We start from the raw sequence: 20,934 nt of genomic DNA on the forward strand, positions 1-20,934 counted from the left end.
GCTCCTCTCTCCTGCTCTGTCCTTGCTGCTCCCTCTCCATTTCCCAGCTGTTATTGCCTCACTCAGCACCCACAGAGATGTGCTGCTCTGTCTGTAATCCCCCATAAAATGTGGTAAGCAAACAGATTTTAAAGACAGCACTTAATCACACTCATTGGAAAATCATTAGGGCACGTTCCCGTGCCGCAGCGTGGCTTGGAGCTGAGAGCAACTTAAGGTTCCACTCAGGAAAAAATTTATGTACTTGTTTGCTTTTGTTATCAAATAATCAGAAGTTGTTCTTTAAACCGGTCTGGAGGAAAGGAAAAAGATATCTAATGTGCCAGATGGATTTCAGCACTGTGCAAAATGAGAAATACATAAAAACAATCTCTGAGTGTGTCCATTTGATCCATCTCTGTTTAAAATATCATCTGTCACAAATACAGCTAATACAAAATCTGCTTTACTGAATGTTTTTTAATGCTATTGAGTTGGGAACCTGAAGTATACCTTAACAGCTTGAATTATCTATGATCTTTCAAAATGTATTATGACATCCCTGTGCAGTTTACAATATTTTCTCTACTAGAGGAAAAGCATCTCAGTTTTCCAGAAGTTATTCTGAATGTGCCTCGTCTCCAGTAGCATCACTGCTGTTATTCATTGCATGGTTATTAAAAGAAACATTGATTTTTTTTCTTTATTGATTGCAGGGTTCTAAGCAGAAAGCATCATGAATTGTAGATTACTTGTCCAGTACAATATCCCAGCACATTCCATAAAACAAACTATTGAACACTGTCTGGCCTTATGAGTGTTTCATTTTTAATCAAATCCCTCTAAATGGTGCTTGTACCCCTCTGGGGTATTTTTTTTCCTATTGAACAGTATTTTGTAGACTTAGAAGTGACATCTTTTTATGCTTGTTAATGTGATGTATTGAAAGGATAATTGCATGATCTGGGGAGGGAGCATGTGCAGCTTGACAAAGGCAGCGTTTGCAGGGGCTTTAATACCCTCAAAGCTGGCAGCTTGTGGTGTGAAATTCATTGCAGGGCCATAAAGCAGATCCCACAGAACACACGGAGGGGAATAAGGTTTGTTTCACCAAGCAAAAGCAGGAGTTCTGGTTCAGCATTCATGGGAATCCTGCTGCTGCTGTGTGCATTCATTTGGGCAAACTGGCAGCTGTGCCCTTGTTTGGGGTTCTCTTTGAGGAATCCCCACTTCACCTTCCCAGGAAAGCCTGAGGAGCTGCTGCTGCTTTAGCCAGGGTTTGCTGCTGCTTTAGCCAGGGTTTGCTGCTGGTTTAACCAGGGTTTTGTGCTGGAACAAGTGCAAAGCCTGAGGAGCTGCTGCTGGTTTAACCAGGGTTTTGTGCTGGTTTAACCAGGGTTTGCTGCTGGTTTAACCAGGGTTTTGTGCTGGTTTAACCAGGGTTTTGTGCTGGAACAAGTGCAAAGCCTGAGGAGCTGCTGCTGGTTTAGCCAGGGTTTGCTGCTGCTTTAACCATGGCTTGCTGCTGGTTTAACCAGGATTTGCTGCTGCTTTAACCACAATTTGCTGCTGGAACAAGTGGATGGCCTGAGGAACTGCTGCTGGTTTAACCAAATTTGCTGCTGGAGCAAGTGCAAAGCCTGCTTTTGTCTTTCAGCTGGGATCAGCTTTGTAAGCCTCTGATCTTAGTTCTTATCAAGGTTTTTTTTGAAGTACTTTTTTTAATGTTTAAACACTTTAAGCAGATGATCCCAACTATTTTTGTCCCCTTAACCAGGTTTGCAGTGGCTTTCACGGTGGAAATGAAGGAGCTGGCAGCAGCAGAGTGGGTATGTTGGTGTGGTGGCAGTGCTTACTGTATTAGCAGATATGCATGCTCTAAATGTGCCCTAAATATGCAGAGAATTGCAATAATCTGCATTGTTCCCAGCCCTGCTGTCCTTTCAGAGAGAGCATTTCATGCTGATGTGCAGTCAGAGGGGTCTGGCATTAAAAGCTCTTCAGGATTAGCAGAGAGTGTGGAGCAGCTCAGGAAGTGTTTCTGTAACATTGAAAACAAACCATTTATTGTTACCCAGTCTCTCCTGAGGCCAAGTTGGTTCTCTTGGCATCATTTACTAAACTTTATGTTGACGAAATTCCTCCAGACAGCAATAGTTACAATAAAGAATTTGGAGGTATAATTTGAAAATACTTGTTTGGTCAACTCTGGGAACAGAATGAACCTCTTAAGGGGAGCTGCAGAGGTAAATTAGAGGTGATTTTTCTGTGTGCTGATCAGCAGACCAGTGAGGGGTGAGCAGGAGCCGTTGGGGATGGGAGCAGCAAGGCAGGAGCTCCCTCCTGCAGGAGGTGTTGGAAACACCAGCTGAGGCTGAACTATTAATGCAAGAACTTGGAACAAAGTGCTGGGCACCTCTTCAGTTCCAATTTGCATCATAGGACAACCATTAATGCACTCGTGGCTCAAAAATAATCACTGAGAGTGCAGGGCATACAATGCCGTATTCCAGCATTAATTGATTTTTAAAATCTGTTTTTATTGAAAGGATACATGAGCAGACATGGGATTTGGTATTTTATTTTACAAATGTGATTTGGTTTTAATAGTTACTACAATGAACTTCATGATGGGTAAAAAGGAAAGGGCACAGCTTCTGTCAGGGATATTAAGCAAGAAAAGGACAAAAGTAACAGAGTGTAAGGAGAGGAAACCAAACTGAGCTTTGAAATAGTTCCAGAATCAGCACCTCAAATGCTTTTGGGTACCAGGCTTTGATTTTACCTAAACACTTTTGTATGGGGGCCTGTGAGGGTGATGCAGGGTTTGGGTCTGGGGCAGGCAGGGAACTGGGGGCAGATCTGTCCCATCCTGAACTGAAATCCAGCTGCTGCCTGTGCCTGAAATGCTCTGATCCTGACCTGAATTCCAGCTGGAGCATGAGCTCATCCTTGCACCCACAGCTCCTATTGATGATTTTCATGATATTCATGGTATTTACATGTGAGCTCACACTGCTCCTCCAATGGGGCTTCATTAGCTGGGATATCACCCAAGAGTGTGCATCACAAACATGTCAGCACTTGCACTGTCAAAGGCTGTCCCTTCCAACACACTCTCTTCATTTCACTGGATAAATTACCTTAATTCTGAAGTGTGTAGTCCAGCCCTTGCAATGATCTGCATTCCAGGTGAGTTTGAAATGCTATAAAAGATCTCATGCTCATGGTCAGATTTTTACTTCAGGAGCATAAAACTGGTGCAGAAGAATTACCTAAGCCACTTTTATTAGCATTCCATTTCATTTCCCATTCTCCTCAGGCCCATTTAAAATAAAGCACGAGAGAAAATTGATCTATAAAGAGTGAATGCATCCCTGAGCCCTGTCCCAGTGCTCTCAGAACCTCCAGGGCTGTTTCTGCTCCCTGAGCCCTCTGGGGTCCTGCAGGGCAGGAACGAGGATGCTGAACCTAAAATTCTCTCTTAACTTGGTGTTTTCAGGTGCTGCCCCTGCTTTTCCCACCTCCTTTTTCCTGGTTTTCTCTGTTTCCTGCAGAGTTCAATTCTGGGGTTGGCAGTGCTGTCCCATTGCTTGCAGGGGTTTTTTATCATTTTATCATTTTTATCATGCTGGGAAATTCAAAATGTTAGTCAGAGAAGGTCCACTGTTAGGTAATAAAATGATGTGATGATGTGTTGAACTATTTTTATTATTTTAAATCCTTTGAACACAAAAGCTCAGGGAAGATGAAGTCCATGGTATCCCCAGGTAGCACAGAGCTGTTTCTTTCTCCCCCACTTCATTCCCATGTGGATTTGCTGCTTTTTTGTGTAATTTTGGTGACATTGCTCACCCTGATTCTCAGAAACCACCCCCTCCCCATCTGTGAGCTGCTTGGAGATGACTTTTTTAGTGACCTCTTTTCTTCCAGTTTCTCTTCCCAGTTCATTTTTAGTAACTGCAGAGCCTGGGCAGGGGACTGAGGGGCAGCCACCAAGGAACAACAGGGAAAACCAAAATCTCTGCAATTAAAAAAAAAAATTACTTCTGTGGCTTCCTATTTCCTGAGCTGACTGGTTCAAGAATTGAAGTTTCTTTCTGAACTGATTTTCTTTTCACTAAAAAAAAAAAATTATTCCACAAATCCACAGTTGGAGTTATAGAAAGATATTGAAATAGGAAATTGCTTCTTTAATCACCTAAATTAAATAACAGCGCTTCAGGAGTGATTTTGGAAGTGTAATAATTACCTCTTTTACTACAGCTATTTTAAGGTAATTTATTTTGTAATTTTTATTTGTGAATGTTCTGCAATAACCACCAGGCACCAGTTTTCCAGTCTAGGCAAGTCTTTATATTTGACAGCAGTTTCTGAAACTGAGATGTTTATAAATTGTATTTTAGATAAATATTAACTGGATTTTCAAAACCAGTCTTCCAAGACCAACAGCTTTTTGGGAACTATTGCTGATTTTCAGCTAGACGGTTGAAGTTTGTTTTATTCCAGAAAAACAGGGTAATGATCATAAGAGAGGATACAGAGACAAACTAAAAAATATATATTTGTACTAACTTGGTAATTGTGTTTATTGCAAAATTGATTCATTGATACTGTAAATGGACAGAGTAAATATAAATTACATTGTTGGCTTTTGGAGTTACTAAATGTATCTAATAGTTTTGATTTTCAGTAGTCAGAAGAAAATCACACTGACATGTGTTTTGTTGCTCTTAAGCGTGGGGTTTTTTTGAGGATGGAACAGATATTTTAATGTTGAACTCTGAAAGCTTTTTTCTTCTCCTTCTCTTTAAAGCCAGATGCTCGGAAGAAAATTTATGTCCAAAGCCAAGGTGAGAGCTCTGAGATCCTGATGAAGGATTCCCTGTCTGTGGTTTGTGATGTACCTGCCCTGACCCATGGGCTGAGCTGGGCTGAGCTGCTGCCCTCCCTAATTTGAGCTTTTTGCCTCTGCCATCAATTGGGCACAATTTCGGTCTCTGTGCCTCAGTTTCCCCTCTCTGGGTGCTCTGTGGGCGCTCTCCCAGCTCCCCTCCAGCAGGAATCCCAAAGGGCAGCTGACCCTGGGGCAGCTCTGAGCCTCTCCAAGGCTGCAGAAGGTTTGAGGGTGGGGAATTCTTTCCTGGAGCCCCAAATTCCTTAAAATGCTCCAGGGTGAGTTCCAGCCCAGTGAGAGCCGAGTGCACCACTGGCAGTCCAGGGAGCACAGCTCAGTATTTACGTGTGATGGCTTCATTTCCTAATTTATTTAATTAAAAATATCTCTCTGTGGATTCCAAAACTCATTCCACTTTGTGTATTTCGCTTTCAAAGAAAGTAACATCCTTTTCCAGGCTGTGCTGTTGAAATTGCTCATTGTGAAGTCTGTTTAGCCCATGTTTAGTTTATATTTAAGTCTCTTGGGAGGTAATAGTTAAATAAGCGATTAAATAAATTAATAAAATAGTTCCATCATTAAAATAATTAATCTTTAACATAAGGAAAAGCACATTCATTAATATTCAGGACAGATTAATATTTAAGTTGTGTATAAATGTGATTTATTTCCTTCTGTGTTGAGGGCTCTGTGTCGCAGCTGCCCTGGATCTGTTCTGGAATGATGTCCCCCCTCAGGTGATGCTGTCCCAGGTGTAGTTTTACAGGGCAGATTTAGCAGGGCTGTGTTGCTGGAAGGTCCCAGCACTGGGGGATTGTACAGCATTTCCCACTGAAGGAAATTTCCCACTGCACAGCCTGGCATTGCTGGTGAGGGGGGTTCAGGGTGCCTGCAGAAATAATTGCTTTATTGGACTTCCCAAAGCCTTCAGGAGCCACAGCTCAGCCATGCAGGGGACATTTAACATGGGATCTCCTTTTTTAACACAGGAATCAAGGCTACACCCAGTGAAACATTTGACTGGTACCAATTTCTACAAAATGCAGGTAAAACTCATTTTCCCTTTGTTTACTGTGTTTATCCCTAATAGGTTTATTCCTAATTCCTTGACACCTTCCTAATAGGTGTCAAGGATGAAAGAACCTTAGAATCAGAGCTAATAATAATAACTAATTATGCCACAAAGTGCCTTAATTCTATGGGAAATGGCAGAACATCCATCAGATGAGTCTGGGCCACCCAGCAGCCAGAGAGCTCTGGATTTGTGCTCTGGGCAGGGCTGGGCTGGTCCATGGGGAGCACAGCACAAATCCCTGAGCTTTGTTCTGTCCCAGCCTTTGTTCTGTCCCAGCCTGGGCTGCCTGCAGCCGTGCAGACAGAAATGAACGCTGGTGTTTGGTTGGGCTGGAGGAGGAAGAAGTGCTGGTGTTTGTTTGTTTGGGCTGGAGCTGCCTCTGCTCTGCTCTCCCCTGAGCAGGGCCAGGTGAGGCAGGGCCCTAATTCTGAGTCACCCCATGGTGGCAATCTTTGATCACTCCATCTTTCCCCAAAGGGTGATTTATAGGCATTTCAGCCTGGTGGAAGCGTTTCAGTTTTACATCCATCTGCTGATCTCTGCTGCTCCCGTGCTGCAGGTGAATCCTCCCCTGTGGCTTTGTCCCCTCGGGAGATGGGAGCCATCACCCAGAGCCAGGGGCAGCTTGGAGCTGAGCATTGTGAGGTTATTTTGTTCTCAGTGAATCAAGTGCCCCCAGGATTAATGATTGTCTGGAGTGAAATGATTTGTCACTTGCTAGCATAGCCTCAGTGTTGATTTGATCTCTTGTCCAACCATTTTGTGATTAAATGAGCAGTCAACAGATTGAGGAGGGGGAAGCTCCCCCTAAAGTGAATTTCTAATGTATTAGAGACAGTTTTTTTGCCTAATGTGTGCTAATGCAAAAGTGCAAAATAATTCATAATGTACATGAAAAGCAAACTAAAATGTGACTCTAACATCTGTGCCTTATTAAATAATAACTTGGAAACTGGCATCAGATTATTCAGTATTGTTTTTATGACTGTTTCATCTGATTTATCTCCTCTGCCTGGTGCCTGTGTCCATCTCTGGTGGCAGCCCACAATTTCCACTTCTTTTAACACTGCACATGGGCTCAGGCTTTCTGGCTGTACCTTTGGCTTTCCAGGGACTAATTAGGAGCTCCCAGTGAATTGCTTTGTTCTGGGCATTTGCAGTTCCAAAGTGTTTGAAATTCCACTAAACCTGGAGCAGTCAGAAGCAAACCCTCAGCAGCAGGAGGCAGTTTTGCTCAGGAGGATATGATTTTGGCAGTGTGGGCTTGCACAATGTGCACAATGTAAAAAGACCCTGAGCTTCAATGCAGATGAAGCTGCCCAGTCTCCTTCAGCTCATGGCATTTGTGAGGGGTTTTTTTTTAAATATTTTTTCATGAAGTTCTATTCCATGTCTGAAGGCACTGGATGATTTTTGGGAGAAACATTTCTGCAGGTAACCCCTGCCTGTGTCTTCAGCAGAGCCCCTGAGCATTTGTCACATTCAGGATTGCCAGGACAGAATTCCCAGCACAGCTCACAGCCTGCAGTACAGGTTTTATTTCATCTGAGGCATCTCTGTGAAACACCCTGGATGTTCAGGGGGCCAGGTTGTTCTCTCTACTGAAACAGGCTCTCCAGAACGATCCAGACCTCCCTCTACAGAACAGGCTTCCTGTGAATATTCTCTGTACTGGTGTTGTTGTCAGTCAGAGGAAGCATTTGCTCACTTTAAATATGACATCAAAACCCAAACAGCCTCTTTTCATCAATGCAATGGCTTCACAAGGAGTTTAGTGGTGGCTGTAAGCGAGTGGCAGGAGGCACCAAATGCACTTTGTGGTGGGAGAAGTGCAGCCCCAAGATCCGAATGGTGCTAAACCAAACTCTGAGGAATGCCAGCTTTGTGTGCACTCCATTTGATAGTTTGGGTGCCAGTGTAAATAGCAATTGCCTGACACAAATGGAAGCAGTGCTGTGAAGGGGTTTTGCTGTTGTTATTATTATTATTATGGGTGCAGTACAATCTCAGTACAAATATCCTGGAATTGGTATTTTTCATAGTCTCAGACCCGGGAGCTGCAGAGGTGATGGTGTGGGGTTATTGCTGTCCTGGCTGCAGAATCTCCAGGGGCTGGCTAGTCAGCATTCACTGGCTAAACCCACAAAAAAGGCTTTTAGAGTAAATTTGAATTGTGGTTAACAGTCAGCTTCACAGTTTGTTTGTGTGGCTGAGAGACTGTGAGCAGCAGCAGCCAAAGCAGGAGGCTGAACCCAGTGAGATTGCAGCTTCTCTTTGGGAGCCCAGAACGTTCAGCTCTTTGGGAGCTCAGCCTGTTGCAGAGGTTTTGCTGCCTGTGTCGGCCTGGAGACCAGAGCAGATGATCAGGCTGTTTTCCCTGACCTTGCACTGCAGGGCTCTCTATGCAGCACAGCCTGGTTGGGTTTAGCAATTTTAGAAGCCCTATCTTTAGACTTGGGAGAGTCAGGGGAGGTTCAGCCTTGTGCTGGAGACAGACTGACAGAAAATAACAAGGCAGTTTAGGAAAAGGATAAACCTGAGACTGATCTGCAGCAGCTCAAGGCTGGGGCAGAGCAGCTCTGATCACAGGCCTGAAGTCATCACTGCAGGATGAAAAGCTGCCTTTGATTTTCGATGGGGCTGAGAGACAGACCCCAGTAAACATCATGTGATGAGAGGATGCAGATAACCAACAAAGCCTGCACCAACACACTGAGAAATCTTTGTTTAGCCAACAAACAGGGCTTAAAGCTGCTCCCATGGTGCTGTGGAACCTCAGGGTCATCACATGCCTATTGCAGCAGCAAATAAAACACGCGATATGTTTTATTTATATGCTTTTGTAGTTTGAGGTTTCAGCTCTCCTGTAATTTCTGCTTGGTGGCAGGGCTGTTGTCTGAGCTTGAGAAGTTTACATAAGCTGTCATGGCACAGGCAGGGTTTTACAGAGGCATTAGATTTTCCTGGAGCTGTGCTGGAAAGAGAGACCCACATAAGAAAAACTGAACAGTAAAAGTTTGTGCACTTATCCAGCTGAGTGTAGTAAAACCTGTATGATAGCAGCAATAAACTGAGTTCCCAAAGTGATCTGAAAGTGCAGAGCTTTTTGTTGTCTGATCTGTTAGAAATAATGAGAAACAGGGGAGAGAAGAATTGATTGAGAATTTTGCAGTCTAATTTTTCCTACATTAGTAGCCCGTCCCTGGAAGTTTCCAGGTTCATTTAACCCTGTCTTCACCAGGACACCAGCAGCCCCAGCATTGCTGGCTGTGAAGGGCAGTGTGAGCACTTGGGGTGAAGTCACTGCCCCTCACCTTGGAGGGAGCAAACTGCTGTGTGGGGTGACAGGGCACAGGAATGAACATCTGGGGTCTGAAAAATCCGTTTGGGATTGCTGAAAGGAGGGTGGCTGGGCTCCTGGTGGTGCCATAAACTGATGGATTTCCTCTTTGAGGACAGCAGTCAGTGCTGTCAGGGGCTCAGCAGGTGGATAAATGAAATCTTTTCAAAAGACCTGCTGTGGTTCAAAGTGACCAGGAAAGAAAATCAGGTTATTCTCCCTCACCATCTCATCATGGCTTAGGTTTTGTTTCTGAACAGAACCAGAAATGGACCAATAACCTAAATAACGTGGGCTTGGTGTTGTTCTCTGAAGGTCTGTAGAGAACAACAGTGAACTTGAAATCAGGCCCTGGAAAATTAATTTCTTAATCTTCTTCTTTACCTCTGAGCAAGCCAATGTTTGGTATTACTCATTCACTTCCAGACCTGCAGCTTTGAGTAAGATTAAAGATTTGCAGTAATACATTTATTTTTATTGTGCACCTATGACTGCTGCATTTTTTTTTCTTGATAGTACCTGGAGGTATGGAGTTAAATGAATCTACACTTCCAAAATCTCTTTAGATAACACTTGTACTTATTCCTGCCTTTCTTAGAAAAACCATGTCCCCGCTGAAGCTGCAGGAATTATTCAGTGTTGACAATTCAGGCTTTGTGTTGACTGCCTGTGCTCGTGTTTTGCTGTGCAGGTTTTGGTAATGGCCCAATGTAGAGTGTCAGTGTCAGAGCCCTGTCCTCTGCAGGGACAGCAGCAGGGCAGGGGGAGATGGAGATGGGCTCAGGAGGAGGAGGAGGAGATGATGGGCTCAGGAGGAGGAGGAGATGGGCTCAGGAGGAGATGGAGATGATGGGCTCAGGAGGAGATGGAGAGGATGGGCTCAGGGGGAGATGATGGGCTCAGGAGGAGATGGAGATGATGGGCTCAGGAGGAGGAGGAGATGATGGGCTCAGGAGGAGATGGAGATGGGCTCAGGAGGAGATGGAGAGGATGGGCTCAGGAGGAGATGGAGAGGATGGGCTCAGGGGGAGATGGAGAGGATGGGCTCAGGAGGAGATGGAGAGGATGGGCTCAGGAGGAGATGGAGAGGATGGGCTCAGGAGGAGATGGAGATGATGGGCTCAGGGGGAGATGGAGAGGATGGGCTCAGGAGGAGATGGAGAGGATGGGCTCAGGAGGAGATGGAGAGGATGGGCTCAGGAGGAGATGGAGAGGATGGGCTCAGGAGGAGATGATGGGCTCAGGAGGAGATGATGGGCTCAGGAGGAGATGATGGGCTCAGGAGATGGTGGCCTCAGGAGATGGGCTCAGTTGTGCTGGGCAGGATTAGATTGGCGATCAGGAATACCAACTTCGGCCTAAGGGGTAAAACCATTGAGAGCCACCTGGAGCTGTCCATCTCAGGGCCCAGAGCTGGCTCTGGGCTCCAAGAACAGCACCAGAGCTTTCTCCAAGTCCTGCACATTGCCTGTCTCTGCAGATGAACAACTGTGCCCTATAAAGTGATGCACATCCTCAGTCTAGGATTGATGCAGAGCAGGAAACAGGAGGAATAATGACAATTGTTCACGATCCACTCTTTGCTGCTTTTACCACTGTCTGTGCTCACTGATGGAGCAGTTGGGAGTGTTCAGCTTTTCCCTGCCCCACTGGCTGATTTTTACAATCATTTTCCAGGCATCCCTGCAGACTCAGGCCCTGTGCATCTGTTCCTCCTGGTGTGTGGGCTGCGCAGAGTGAAGGACCCTCTGTACCTGGTGGAAGCTTTCTCAGGTGAGTTCTGGCCATTTGAACATTCCTGTTTGTCACTCACTGCATTCTTCTCATGTTGGTAAGTTTTGTTCATTGCAGGAAACATCATCATATATTTACATTTGAAAAAAGAAATTCTTATGTAACCATTGATCTGTTCCACACATTATTTCTGTGCCACGTCTTTTCCATCCTGCTGGGAATAACAGAGCATTCAAATCAAAGCAATATTTGATGATTTTGCTTGCTGAGAAAACTGTTTTGCTGTTACATGCAATATTGATGGAAGACAAAAGAAAAGATCGTCTACTTCAAAATCACTTTTTTATCTTGCTGTCCCGTGGCTGTTACATTGATTTGCATGTGTGCTAATTAATACCATTGAAGCTGCAAACAAGTTTTACCACCCATTGTTCTGGCTCAGTGCTCAGACTAGGCTGAAGTTTCCTGGGAGCACAAAAGGGAATATTTGTCAGGCTCTGTTTGTGTCTGTACGAGGTTCAGGCGTTCTGAGCTGCAAATTCAGCCTGCACGTTCAAGTGACTTTTACAGCCCTTGGAGCAGTGCAGCTTGCAGAGAGCTGCAGTGGTCTGTTCTGGGTTCAAAAAGCAGCAGATGTCTCTTGTGCATATCACTGAGTAATGATTGTAATGGCTGCAGTTGCTTCCACACGTTCCTTGACACAGGAAAATATTCAAGTGATTGTGGCTTCGTGGCCAGAACCACTGCATTATGCAGAGCATTGTTCTCCTGAGTGATTCAAAATTAATATCTGAGCTTAGTTAAATAACCCCTGAGTCAGAAGAGATTGCATGAAGCAGAAAGGCTAAATACTAACTTTCAGATATGCTAATATTTGAATTCTGAGGAGTAATGTGAGGGCTGAGTGTGAATTTGGTGCACATTCAGTCTTTTAAGTAGCAATACAATATTTGTCTAATTCTTCTTTAACCATGGAGCTATTTATACTGATTTAAAAAGTAATAATTTTTATTAATAAAACAGTTGTTCCTCTTCTGTTTCAGAGTGGCACAGAAAGGATCCCAGTGTCTATCTGGGCATTATTGGACCTGCAGTAAGTTGCAGCTGTAATTTTTATTTCTAAATATTTCCATTTACCTCATCTGAGGTGCCTCAGCTCTCCTCCAAACTGATCCTGGCTCTGAGGATTTCTGTTAGAGATGAGAAGCTCCAAGCCCAGACCTTGGAAAGGCTGTTCCCAACAGGTCTGAGCTTGGCAGGGTTTCAGGGGCCAGAATTCCACAGTTCAGGACTGCCCATGAAGGGGTTCCTGCAGTGCTCCCAGGCTTTTCCAGAGCAGGCACTGAGGCAGCCCAGCCTGTTCCTCCTCACTCCATCCCAGGGAGCAGTTCTGAACAGAAAAAACCAGCAGAATGCTTGGATTCCACTCTTGGCCACTGCTGCTACACCTGTGGGGTTTTAGACACTCACAAACTGATAAAATGTGTGCTTTTGTAAATCAAATACTAGCAATGCCCATTCCAGCAGGAATAACTTAGGAATGAGCCTATCAAATGTTTTGAAAGGCAGCAGCTGCCGTCCAGGAGATGTTTTCCCACAGGCACTGCTAATGAGGATTTTAGTGCTGTTATGCCTGTTCTCACTTCTGCTCACGTGCAGCACTGTCCTTGTTCCATTCCAGCTGGGCTTTGCTGCCACTGCTGGACTCAGACACAATTAACACAAATAAAATGAGGCTCAGCCTCTGTCTGGCACCAGCAGCAAGGACAGGGCTGGAGCTCACAAACCCAGCCCAGCTCCTTGGCCATTCAGAACCTCAGAGCACCAAAACCTGGATAAACTGAGGGTTTTGTACATCCCCATCTCAGAATAATCCTAAAGTTCTGCCTCTGTCCTGATTCTTCTGCATCCCCATCTCAGGAAAATCCTAAAGTTCTGCCTCTGTCCTGGTTCTTCTGCTCTGTGTGCTGCCTGTGGAACTTAGTGCTGGAGTTACACAAGTAATTGCAGGGTTTTTGAGAGGGACATCAGTGTTCTCCACATGGATCCTGCAGCACAGGGCTGGAAAAGGCAGCCTGCAGCCCTGGTTCAAGCAGGGAGAAGCTCTGAGGAGGCAGCTGTGCCATGTGAAACAAACTCTCTGCTGCTTGGAGGGGACTAAAAGCCTCCCTGGCTCATCTGGGTGATGTGTTCCCTCTGTATCATCTCATCGCTGATTCATCTCCACACGAGCCTGAAAACTTGCAGGCAATTTGCTTTATAAAAAAACAAATAGACACTCAGTAGGCAAATAAGAACAATTTCTCCATTTTCTATTCAGCTTTATTCTTTGCAGATTTTGGGACATAGGATTTTATTGTTAAAAGCTGTTTTTACATTTTTGTTTTATCTGGGCTTTTTTCCACGCTAATACACAAAATGATGTGGAAGTGAACTGGTGTGGAAGGCAAATCTGGAGCAGTTGTAATGAACCTGTGCTGCAGAATCTAAAGATGCACTTGCTGCCTTCAGTGAGGATTTATAAACATTTCAGTCGTCTTTCTAATTCTGCTTCACTTTCTCACAAGCTAATGTCTTTACAGGCCAGAAATAGCCCAGTGGCAGTGCACAGGCTGGATCAAGGGCTGAACCTCCTTAAAACACTTTAGAGCATATTTCTCTCATGGAACTAAAATATTGCTAAAGGAAAAAATGCATCTCAGCTCTATTGGTATTTAGCTGTACTCTTCTTATTCAGGTTGCTTCTCAAACCACAAAAATCTTAAGAAAATCTGTGCCACCATCTATGAAGCATGTAATTTTTATTGTGAAATAAAAGCCCATTCAGTAAGAGTATATTAATTAAGAAGAGAAAGAACAAAGGCCCCCTCTCTGTTTTCTGCTTTACCTCCATGAGATGATCTATTTGCTGCCATAAGATTGTATTCTGTTCCCTGGATTTTCTGTGCCTGATTGTCTCAGGTAGTGCAGTTGAGGTAATGTTGCAGGATTGGGGTCTGTGTTATGTAAAACTTTCACCATTTGTCTGCACTTCCAGCTTTCCTTTTGTTCATTCCTATAATGAAATCTGGAACAGCAGCTAATTTTCAGCAGCTCCGTATTCCAAGAATAGGAGCTTATGAAACTTCAAAAAAAAGTTAAGGCCACAAAACTTTAAAGTTTTGTTTAAAGCATTCAGCTTCCTCTCAGACGTCCTTTTGGGTTTCTTACTCACGACTGTTTGTTATTTACTGGGGTTAGAATTTTGTGTTTATTATTTACTGGGGATTAGAATTTTGTGTTTATTATTTACTGGGGATTAGAATTTTGTGTTTATTATTTACTGGGGATTAGAATTTTGTGTTTGTTAGATTTCCATCAAGTTTTTCTGCCAGAGCATGTGAGTAGTATCCCTGTGAGTGTCCCAGCTGCAGCCAGGCTGCCTCCTGAGCCCCCGGAGCCCATTTTTACTCAGTGAGTACAGGGACAGTCCCTGGGCACATCAGTGCCCTGCCCCTCACTCACACAGGAGGTGTCACACCAGGCCTTGGACCCAACTGAGTAACACATCTGTGGGATGATTTAAAGCTCAGCATTTAAAGTATTTTAGATTTAAAATGTGCTAAACTCTATTTCTCTGGGTGTTTCAAACACGAGCTGTGGTGCCACTGACTCTGTGTGTGCTCCTGCCCAGGTTGATCCACTGTTTAGCAGTGAAGTTGAGGAGAGAGTTAAAAGGTAAGGAGCTCATGTTCAAGCTGCTCTGTGCTGAAGGCAGGCAGCTGGTTTGAAAAGGCAGCCCCTTTTTAAATCCTGTAAATACCAATGGGTGTCCTTGCACTTGTAAATAACTACAAATGGGTGTCCATGCACATGTAAATAACTACAAATGGGTGTCCATGCACAGGTAAATAAATACCAATGGGTGTCCATGCACATGTAAATACCAATGGGTGTCCTTGCACATATAAATACCAATGGGTGTCCCTGCACAGGTAAATACCAATGGGTGTCCCTGCACAGGTAAATACCAATGGGTGTCCTTGCACAGGTAAATACCAATGGGTGTCCATGCACAGGTAAATAAATACCAATGGGTGTCCCTGCACAGGTAAATACCAATGGGTGTCCATGCACAGGTAAACACCAATGGGTGTCCCTGCACAGGTAAATACCAATGGGTGTCCTTGCACATGTAAATAACTACAAATGGGTGTCCTTGCACAGGTAAATACCAATGGGTGTCCATGCACAGGTAAACACCAATGGGTGTCCTTGCACATGTAAATACCAATGGGTGTCCTTGCACAGGTAAATACCAATGGGTGTCCATGCACATGTAAATAACTACAAATGGGTGTCCATGCACATGTAAATACCAATGGGTGTCCTTGCACATATAAATACCAATGGGTGTCCTTGCACAGGTAAATACCAATGGGTGTCCCTGCACAGGTAAATAAATACCAATGGGTGTCCTTGCACAGGTAAATACCAATGGGTGTCCTTGCACAGGTAAATACCAATGGGTGTCCCTGCACAGGTAAACACCAATGGGTGTCCCTGCACAGGTAAATACCAATGGGTGTCCCTGCACAGGTAAACACCAATGGGTGTCCATGCACAGGTAAATACCAATGGGTGTCCCTGCACAGGTAAATACCAATGGGTGTCCCTGCACAGGTAAATAAATACCAATGGGTGTCCTTGCACAGGTAAACACCAATGGGTGTCCCTGCACATGTAAACACCAATGGGTGTCCCTGCACAGGTAAATAAATACCAATGGGTGTCCATGCACAGGTAAATACCAATGGATGTCCACGCACAGCTCTGTGGGACTGACAAGGCTGTCAGGAGCCTTTGGCATGGAACAGTCTCAGAGCAGGAATTCCCGACATTGAACATTCTAGAATAAGCAGTATGCTGATGCTTTGGGTTAAATCACATCTGATGGAGTCTGATTTGGATTTACACTGACAGAGCCATGGGAGGGTTTGGCTTGGCTGCAGGGTGATGCCCAGTCCCAGCCTGGCAGCCGGGGGCAGGGCCGGCCCCAGCCGTGTCCAGGCTGAGCTCAGGCAGGGCTGGGGTCCCCGGTGGCCGGGCAGCCTGTACCTGTGCCCCGGCTCCCCGCAGCCGTCCCTCTGTCTGTCCTGCAGGGCCCCCGGGACGCGCGTGCTGCGGGAGCTGCCCCAGCCCGAGCTGCACGCTGCCCTGCGCTGCTGCCTGGCCCTGGTGAACAGCTCCAGCTCCGAGGGCATGTCTGCTGCCATCCTGGAGGTGAGGCACCTGCTGGGGCTGTTCTGAGAGCTGTGCCCTCAGTCACACCCTCTGTCGCTGGGAATGGCTCTCAGTGCTTCGTGGACACATGCCAAAGCTAGGGAGGCAAAACTAAAACATTTCCTTTTTCAAGTGTTAGCAATTAAGGTTTTCTTCCCCTGAACTGACAGTTTGTTGTGCTTTCTCTATTTGTTTTTAAAGGATAGAAGGTAATTTTATCAATCCTGCTAAATTAACAATGCAGACCTGAGATGCAGAAATCACTCTGATTTCCTGAGGTTGTCACTGAGTTTGATTCAACACCCACTTCCTCATAATGCTGCTAGAATGGACTTTCATTTATTTTTACATCCCTTCAAAAAGCAATCTAAGAGCTGTATTTGGTTATTTAATTCTGAAATGATTAATGAATGAATGACACGCTCAGTTAATCCTTTTGCCATCAGTATTGAAAATTAATAACCAGTTTTATTTCATACCTGTCAAAGTAGGGCACTGCTTAGTATCAAGTGCTTTCTCAGGAAAAAATAACTGTACTTGAAGTGAAGTTCTTTGGGCAAATGCCTTTCATTATTCCATTTGTTGGGTGGGTGCTGAATGTTGGTTCATCATGAGCACAGAAATTATCACACCATTTGTATGTGGTTATGTAATATAAATGAGCCTCCCATTTCTGTTTGTAATGAGTTGCATTTCCAGCATTTCCACTCGTCTGAGATTCCTCACGAGTAAGAACCAAGGGAGCATCACAGGAATGAGGCAGGGCAGGTGCTGGTGGGACAGCACAAGTGCATTTCCATCCCCAATGCCAAGCTCAGAGATGCATTTCCATCCCCAATGCCAAGCTCAGAGGTGCATTTCCATCCCAAAGATGCATTTCCATCCCCAATGCCAAGCTCAGAGATGCATTTCCATCCCAAATGTCCCTGCTCAGAGGTGCATTTCCATCCCAAAGATGCATTTCCATCCCCAGTGCCAAGCTCAGAGATGCATTTCCATCCCCAATGCCAAGCTCAGAGATGCATTTCCATCCCAAAGATGCGTTTCCATCCCAAATGTCCCTGCTCAGAGGTGCATTTCCATCCCAAAGATGCATTTCCATCCCAAATTTCCCTGCTCAGAGATGCATTTCCATCCCAAAGATGCGTTTCCATCCCCAGTGCCCAGCTCAGAGGTGCAGCTGCCCTGCACCAGCCCAGCTCTGTGCAGCAGTTCCGGGCTGTCACATTTCCAAGCCTGGGCTGTGTCAGGCCAGGCACACTGGGGTGCCTGGGGTGAGCTGCAGAACCCAGTGAAGTTCAGTCTCTGTCACCACCTCCTCCTCACCTGCTCCATGCTTCCCTCAGGGCTGCTCACAGAACACTTGAGCAAAAACCAACCTGATTTATTTTATTTATTTATTTCCCCAGAGTGCCAGGGGCGGGCGGCAGGAGCCAGGCGCACCAGAAGAGCTCTGAGCAGTGGCTGTGAGCTCAGTCTGGCACAAACTGTGCAGGCTCAGGGCTGGCAGGACATTGGGGCAGATTCCAGAGGGTTTGGGATTTCTGTGTTTGTTCAGTGGGATCTGAGCCGTGCTGATAAAACCCTGCTGGAACACCTCTCTCTCCCAGAAATGGCAGCCCAGGACACTGAAGTTCTTTCCTGGGAGGGCCAGCAGCAGGAAGGGCCATCTGCTGACAGCTTGTTGGATAATAGGGCAGAAAACTCTGCATAAAACTCTTCTGCTCTTTCTTCTGCAGAAAACAGGCTGGAGTTTGGAAATGCAACTCTCATTGTCCTCAAAGTTCAACATTTAGCAAGGTCATGAATGTGTAAACAGTATTTCAGAGTGAGATAAATATATAATAGATAAATGAGATAAATGTATAATCCCATCCAGTTCCACCTGCCTGGAGCTTTGGAGAGCCAGGAGCCGTCACTAATGACTCTGTCAGCTGGGTCTGAGCTCTGACTGGAACTGATCTGTTTGTGTTTGGCGTTTGAAGGGAGAAAACAAAGCATTAGAGCAGCATTAAAAATGCATCTGCTCCTCTGAGAGCCCAGGAGCTGTGCACGTTCCTGGCCATGGATGGTGGCAAAGGCTCCACTGCTGAGAGGTTCCTGAGTTCCCTCTGCTCAGCAGGGTTTGCCCCTTCGCACTGGAGCCTTTCCCTGCGCTCTCAGGAATGCTCCAGCTGCCGGGAAAATTGTTAGATTCAAAACCATACATACAAAATTTGGCTTTTACCAACAAGAAGCCAATTAGAAATGGTAGAAAAGGAGGCTGGACAGGTTCTGCTGTGCTGTGAGGCACAATCCACTCTTGGCCAACGCGTGCAGCACCAGCAGTGTGCAATAACAGCCAGAGCAGATTATAAAACACCAAAGATGAAGGAATATTGTAAAGCAATGAAATTGAAGAGCCACCAAGAAGATGCATGGGCTAGAAGGAAGGAAATGAGGGACAGTGCGAAGACAGAGTGCTGAATAAACCCTGCCTTTGCTCTATCAGCCCTTGTTGCTGGCTGGAGATGTTACAGGGGAATGTCCCCAGCTTCAATTTACACCCTGCATCCTCCTGCAGGAGCAGCTAAACACATTTGCACTCAAAATAATGGAACAAAACAGATGGCCAGTGGACTGAAATGTTGTTTGATGCTATTATTCCTGGGAGCTAGGTCAGTAAATTATGCATCTTTTCAACAATGCAAATGGTTCTTTTTACTGCTTGGAAATAGCCTAAGTATCTAAATTAAATTTGAAGCCACTTCTTGCAGTAATTATTTACAGCCCAGTCCATTTGGTTGAGGCCAGTGGCATAAAGGCAGCCCTGCATCTGAAGTCTTTGGCCATCTGTCCTTCCTTTAGTGGCTGTAACTCACTGGTACCTGTGCATTTGGGGAGCTCAAGATTTTCCTGGGTAGCAGTTCCTGCCATCCAAGTCTGAGCAGAACAAATGTCTTTCCCTTTAGAGTTTGGAAATGGCAGAAAATTAAATATTGGTGCTTGACTTCAATCAGTCACCACCTCTGCAGCTTCATTACTGTGTCTGAATGATCCCAGAAATTCTGGCAGTTTCTGATACCAAGTGTAGAAGAGGTTGGATCATTAAGGGCTGTTATTTTTAGCTCCAACTGCTGCAAAGCAGATGTTTGTGCCAGGGTATGGAAATGCTGTGGTCAGACTAGTACACCTGCAGTGGTGATTTTAAGAGTGATTTCTTGGGGATTTTAAATTATTAAAATATGTTGCTAAGTCCCAGCAGTCCCTTCCTGTACCTTATCAGCCTGGCTGTTTGTCTCTTCGGTTTTGTCCAAACTATAAAAAATCCTGGTTTTCTCCTTGGAGTTTTGTTTCCTTGCTGTGTGGACTGGAGCAAAATTGCTCCTCATGCAGGAGTGTAATGACAGCAATTAAAACTGCATTGACTCTGAGTGACAGGGAATCAGCACGAAACGCATTGAAGGTCTGGGGGAGGGAATTTCTTCCCCATCTGACACTGTGGTAATTGCACAAAATGAATATTTCTGCTTTTACATCAGTGCATCTCCAGGCTGCCCAATCCATCAATAGTGATTAAATCCAGAGCAGCAGAGCTGAGGGCCAGGCTTTGCTCACCTCAGAGCTGGGTTCTGGCTGGGTTCTGTGCCTTGGCAGGGCTCTCTGGGGAAGGGTATTTTTCAAATAAAAATCTGGAGTGGTGGGAAAGAGGTTTGGGTTGTTGTTTGTGCTTCTCTTATTAAAATTGTCATTGTTAGCGCCTCAAAATCCACAAATCCTTACAAGCTGTTTCCTTTTCTATATTCCTGCAGGCAATGGATTTAGAAGTTCCCGTGCTGGCCAGGAACATTCCCGGGAATGCAGCAATAATAAAGCACAAGGAAACGGGGCTGCTGTTTTCCACTCCCCAGGTGAGAGCAGCGCAGAGGTTTGGGTTCATTTTCCATCCCATGCAGGGTTTGCTCACGCTCTGCAGTTCAGGGAGCCCGGACTAGGTGTCAGCCTTGGGAAGCTTTCTGAGTGCTCTGGGTTCGAGTTCCAAAGCCTGCCGGAGATGCTGTGCCTGTGCCAGACTCCCCTTCAGGAATATCTGCAGCAGAACTGGTGTCAGACACCAGAGCTCACCGGGAGAATGAGCTGGAGCTGCAGATGACACATTTTCTGTAATTTCTAGCAGGCACTGTTAATGTAAAGTATTTTTAGAGGCAAGATATTGCTCAGTCAGAGAAATTAATGATAAAATTAAGCCAAGTGTTAGGATGAAGTCTCAGGGAAGTTAAGTAAGAGTGGGAAGAGAGGGAACACTACCCATTTTTAAATGCTGGAAATTTTCATTCCAGCATATTTTCCTACATTAGGGCTCTGCTGTTACATATTCATGTATGCCATGGAAAATGACTCCCAGAAAAAGATTCCCTCAGAGTTTTATCCAACTCAAGATTAAAAACACATACTAGAATTCACCATTTGATAACTATGCATAGTAGAGAACATATCTTATTTATTTAATTTGTGGACTGTGTGATTAATGCATCCTATTAAGTTGTGTTTCTGGAAGGTGAATCCCCTTGGTTGGTTTTGAAGATTTTAATAGAAAAACTCTTCCAATTCAAGTATGGTTCTATAAGCACTGCTTATCTTCAGCTGTTTCTGATCTGAGGAGGGAAG

The 20,934-nt window shown here is 45.0% G+C and overlaps 1 protein-coding gene and 1 long non-coding RNA gene across 2 annotated transcripts in view; both read left to right on the forward strand.

Annotated features, from left to right (window-relative positions):
• Window positions 1-20,934, forward strand: part of GLT1D1 (glycosyltransferase 1 domain containing 1) — a 36,686-nt gene that overhangs the window by 9,528 nt on the left and 6,224 nt on the right. Inside the window, exons 4-11 of the mRNA XM_063173226.1 lie at window positions 1,757-1,808; window positions 4,796-4,832; window positions 5,866-5,922; window positions 10,969-11,064; window positions 12,069-12,118; window positions 14,699-14,742; window positions 16,167-16,287; window positions 20,079-20,177. Of these exons, the coding sequence (XP_063029296.1) occupies window positions 1,757-1,808; window positions 4,796-4,832; window positions 5,866-5,922; window positions 10,969-11,064; window positions 12,069-12,118; window positions 14,699-14,742; window positions 16,167-16,287; window positions 20,079-20,177 (556 nt within the window). The remainder of the gene's footprint in view (window positions 1-1,756; window positions 1,809-4,795; window positions 4,833-5,865; window positions 5,923-10,968; window positions 11,065-12,068; window positions 12,119-14,698; window positions 14,743-16,166; window positions 16,288-20,078; window positions 20,178-20,934) is intronic.
• LOC134427416 (uncharacterized) lies at window positions 14,921-16,153 on the forward strand. The gene is made up of 4 exons (XR_010030151.1): window positions 14,921-15,199; window positions 15,232-15,687; window positions 15,720-15,775; window positions 15,808-16,153. It is a non-coding gene; the product is annotated as an uncharacterized LOC134427416 (long non-coding RNA).

The sequence above is a fragment of the Melospiza melodia genome, chromosome 20 (assembly GCF_035770615.1).
Source record: "Melospiza melodia melodia isolate bMelMel2 chromosome 20, bMelMel2.pri, whole genome shotgun sequence".
Classification (NCBI taxonomy): Eukaryota; Metazoa; Chordata; class Aves; order Passeriformes; family Passerellidae; genus Melospiza; species Melospiza melodia.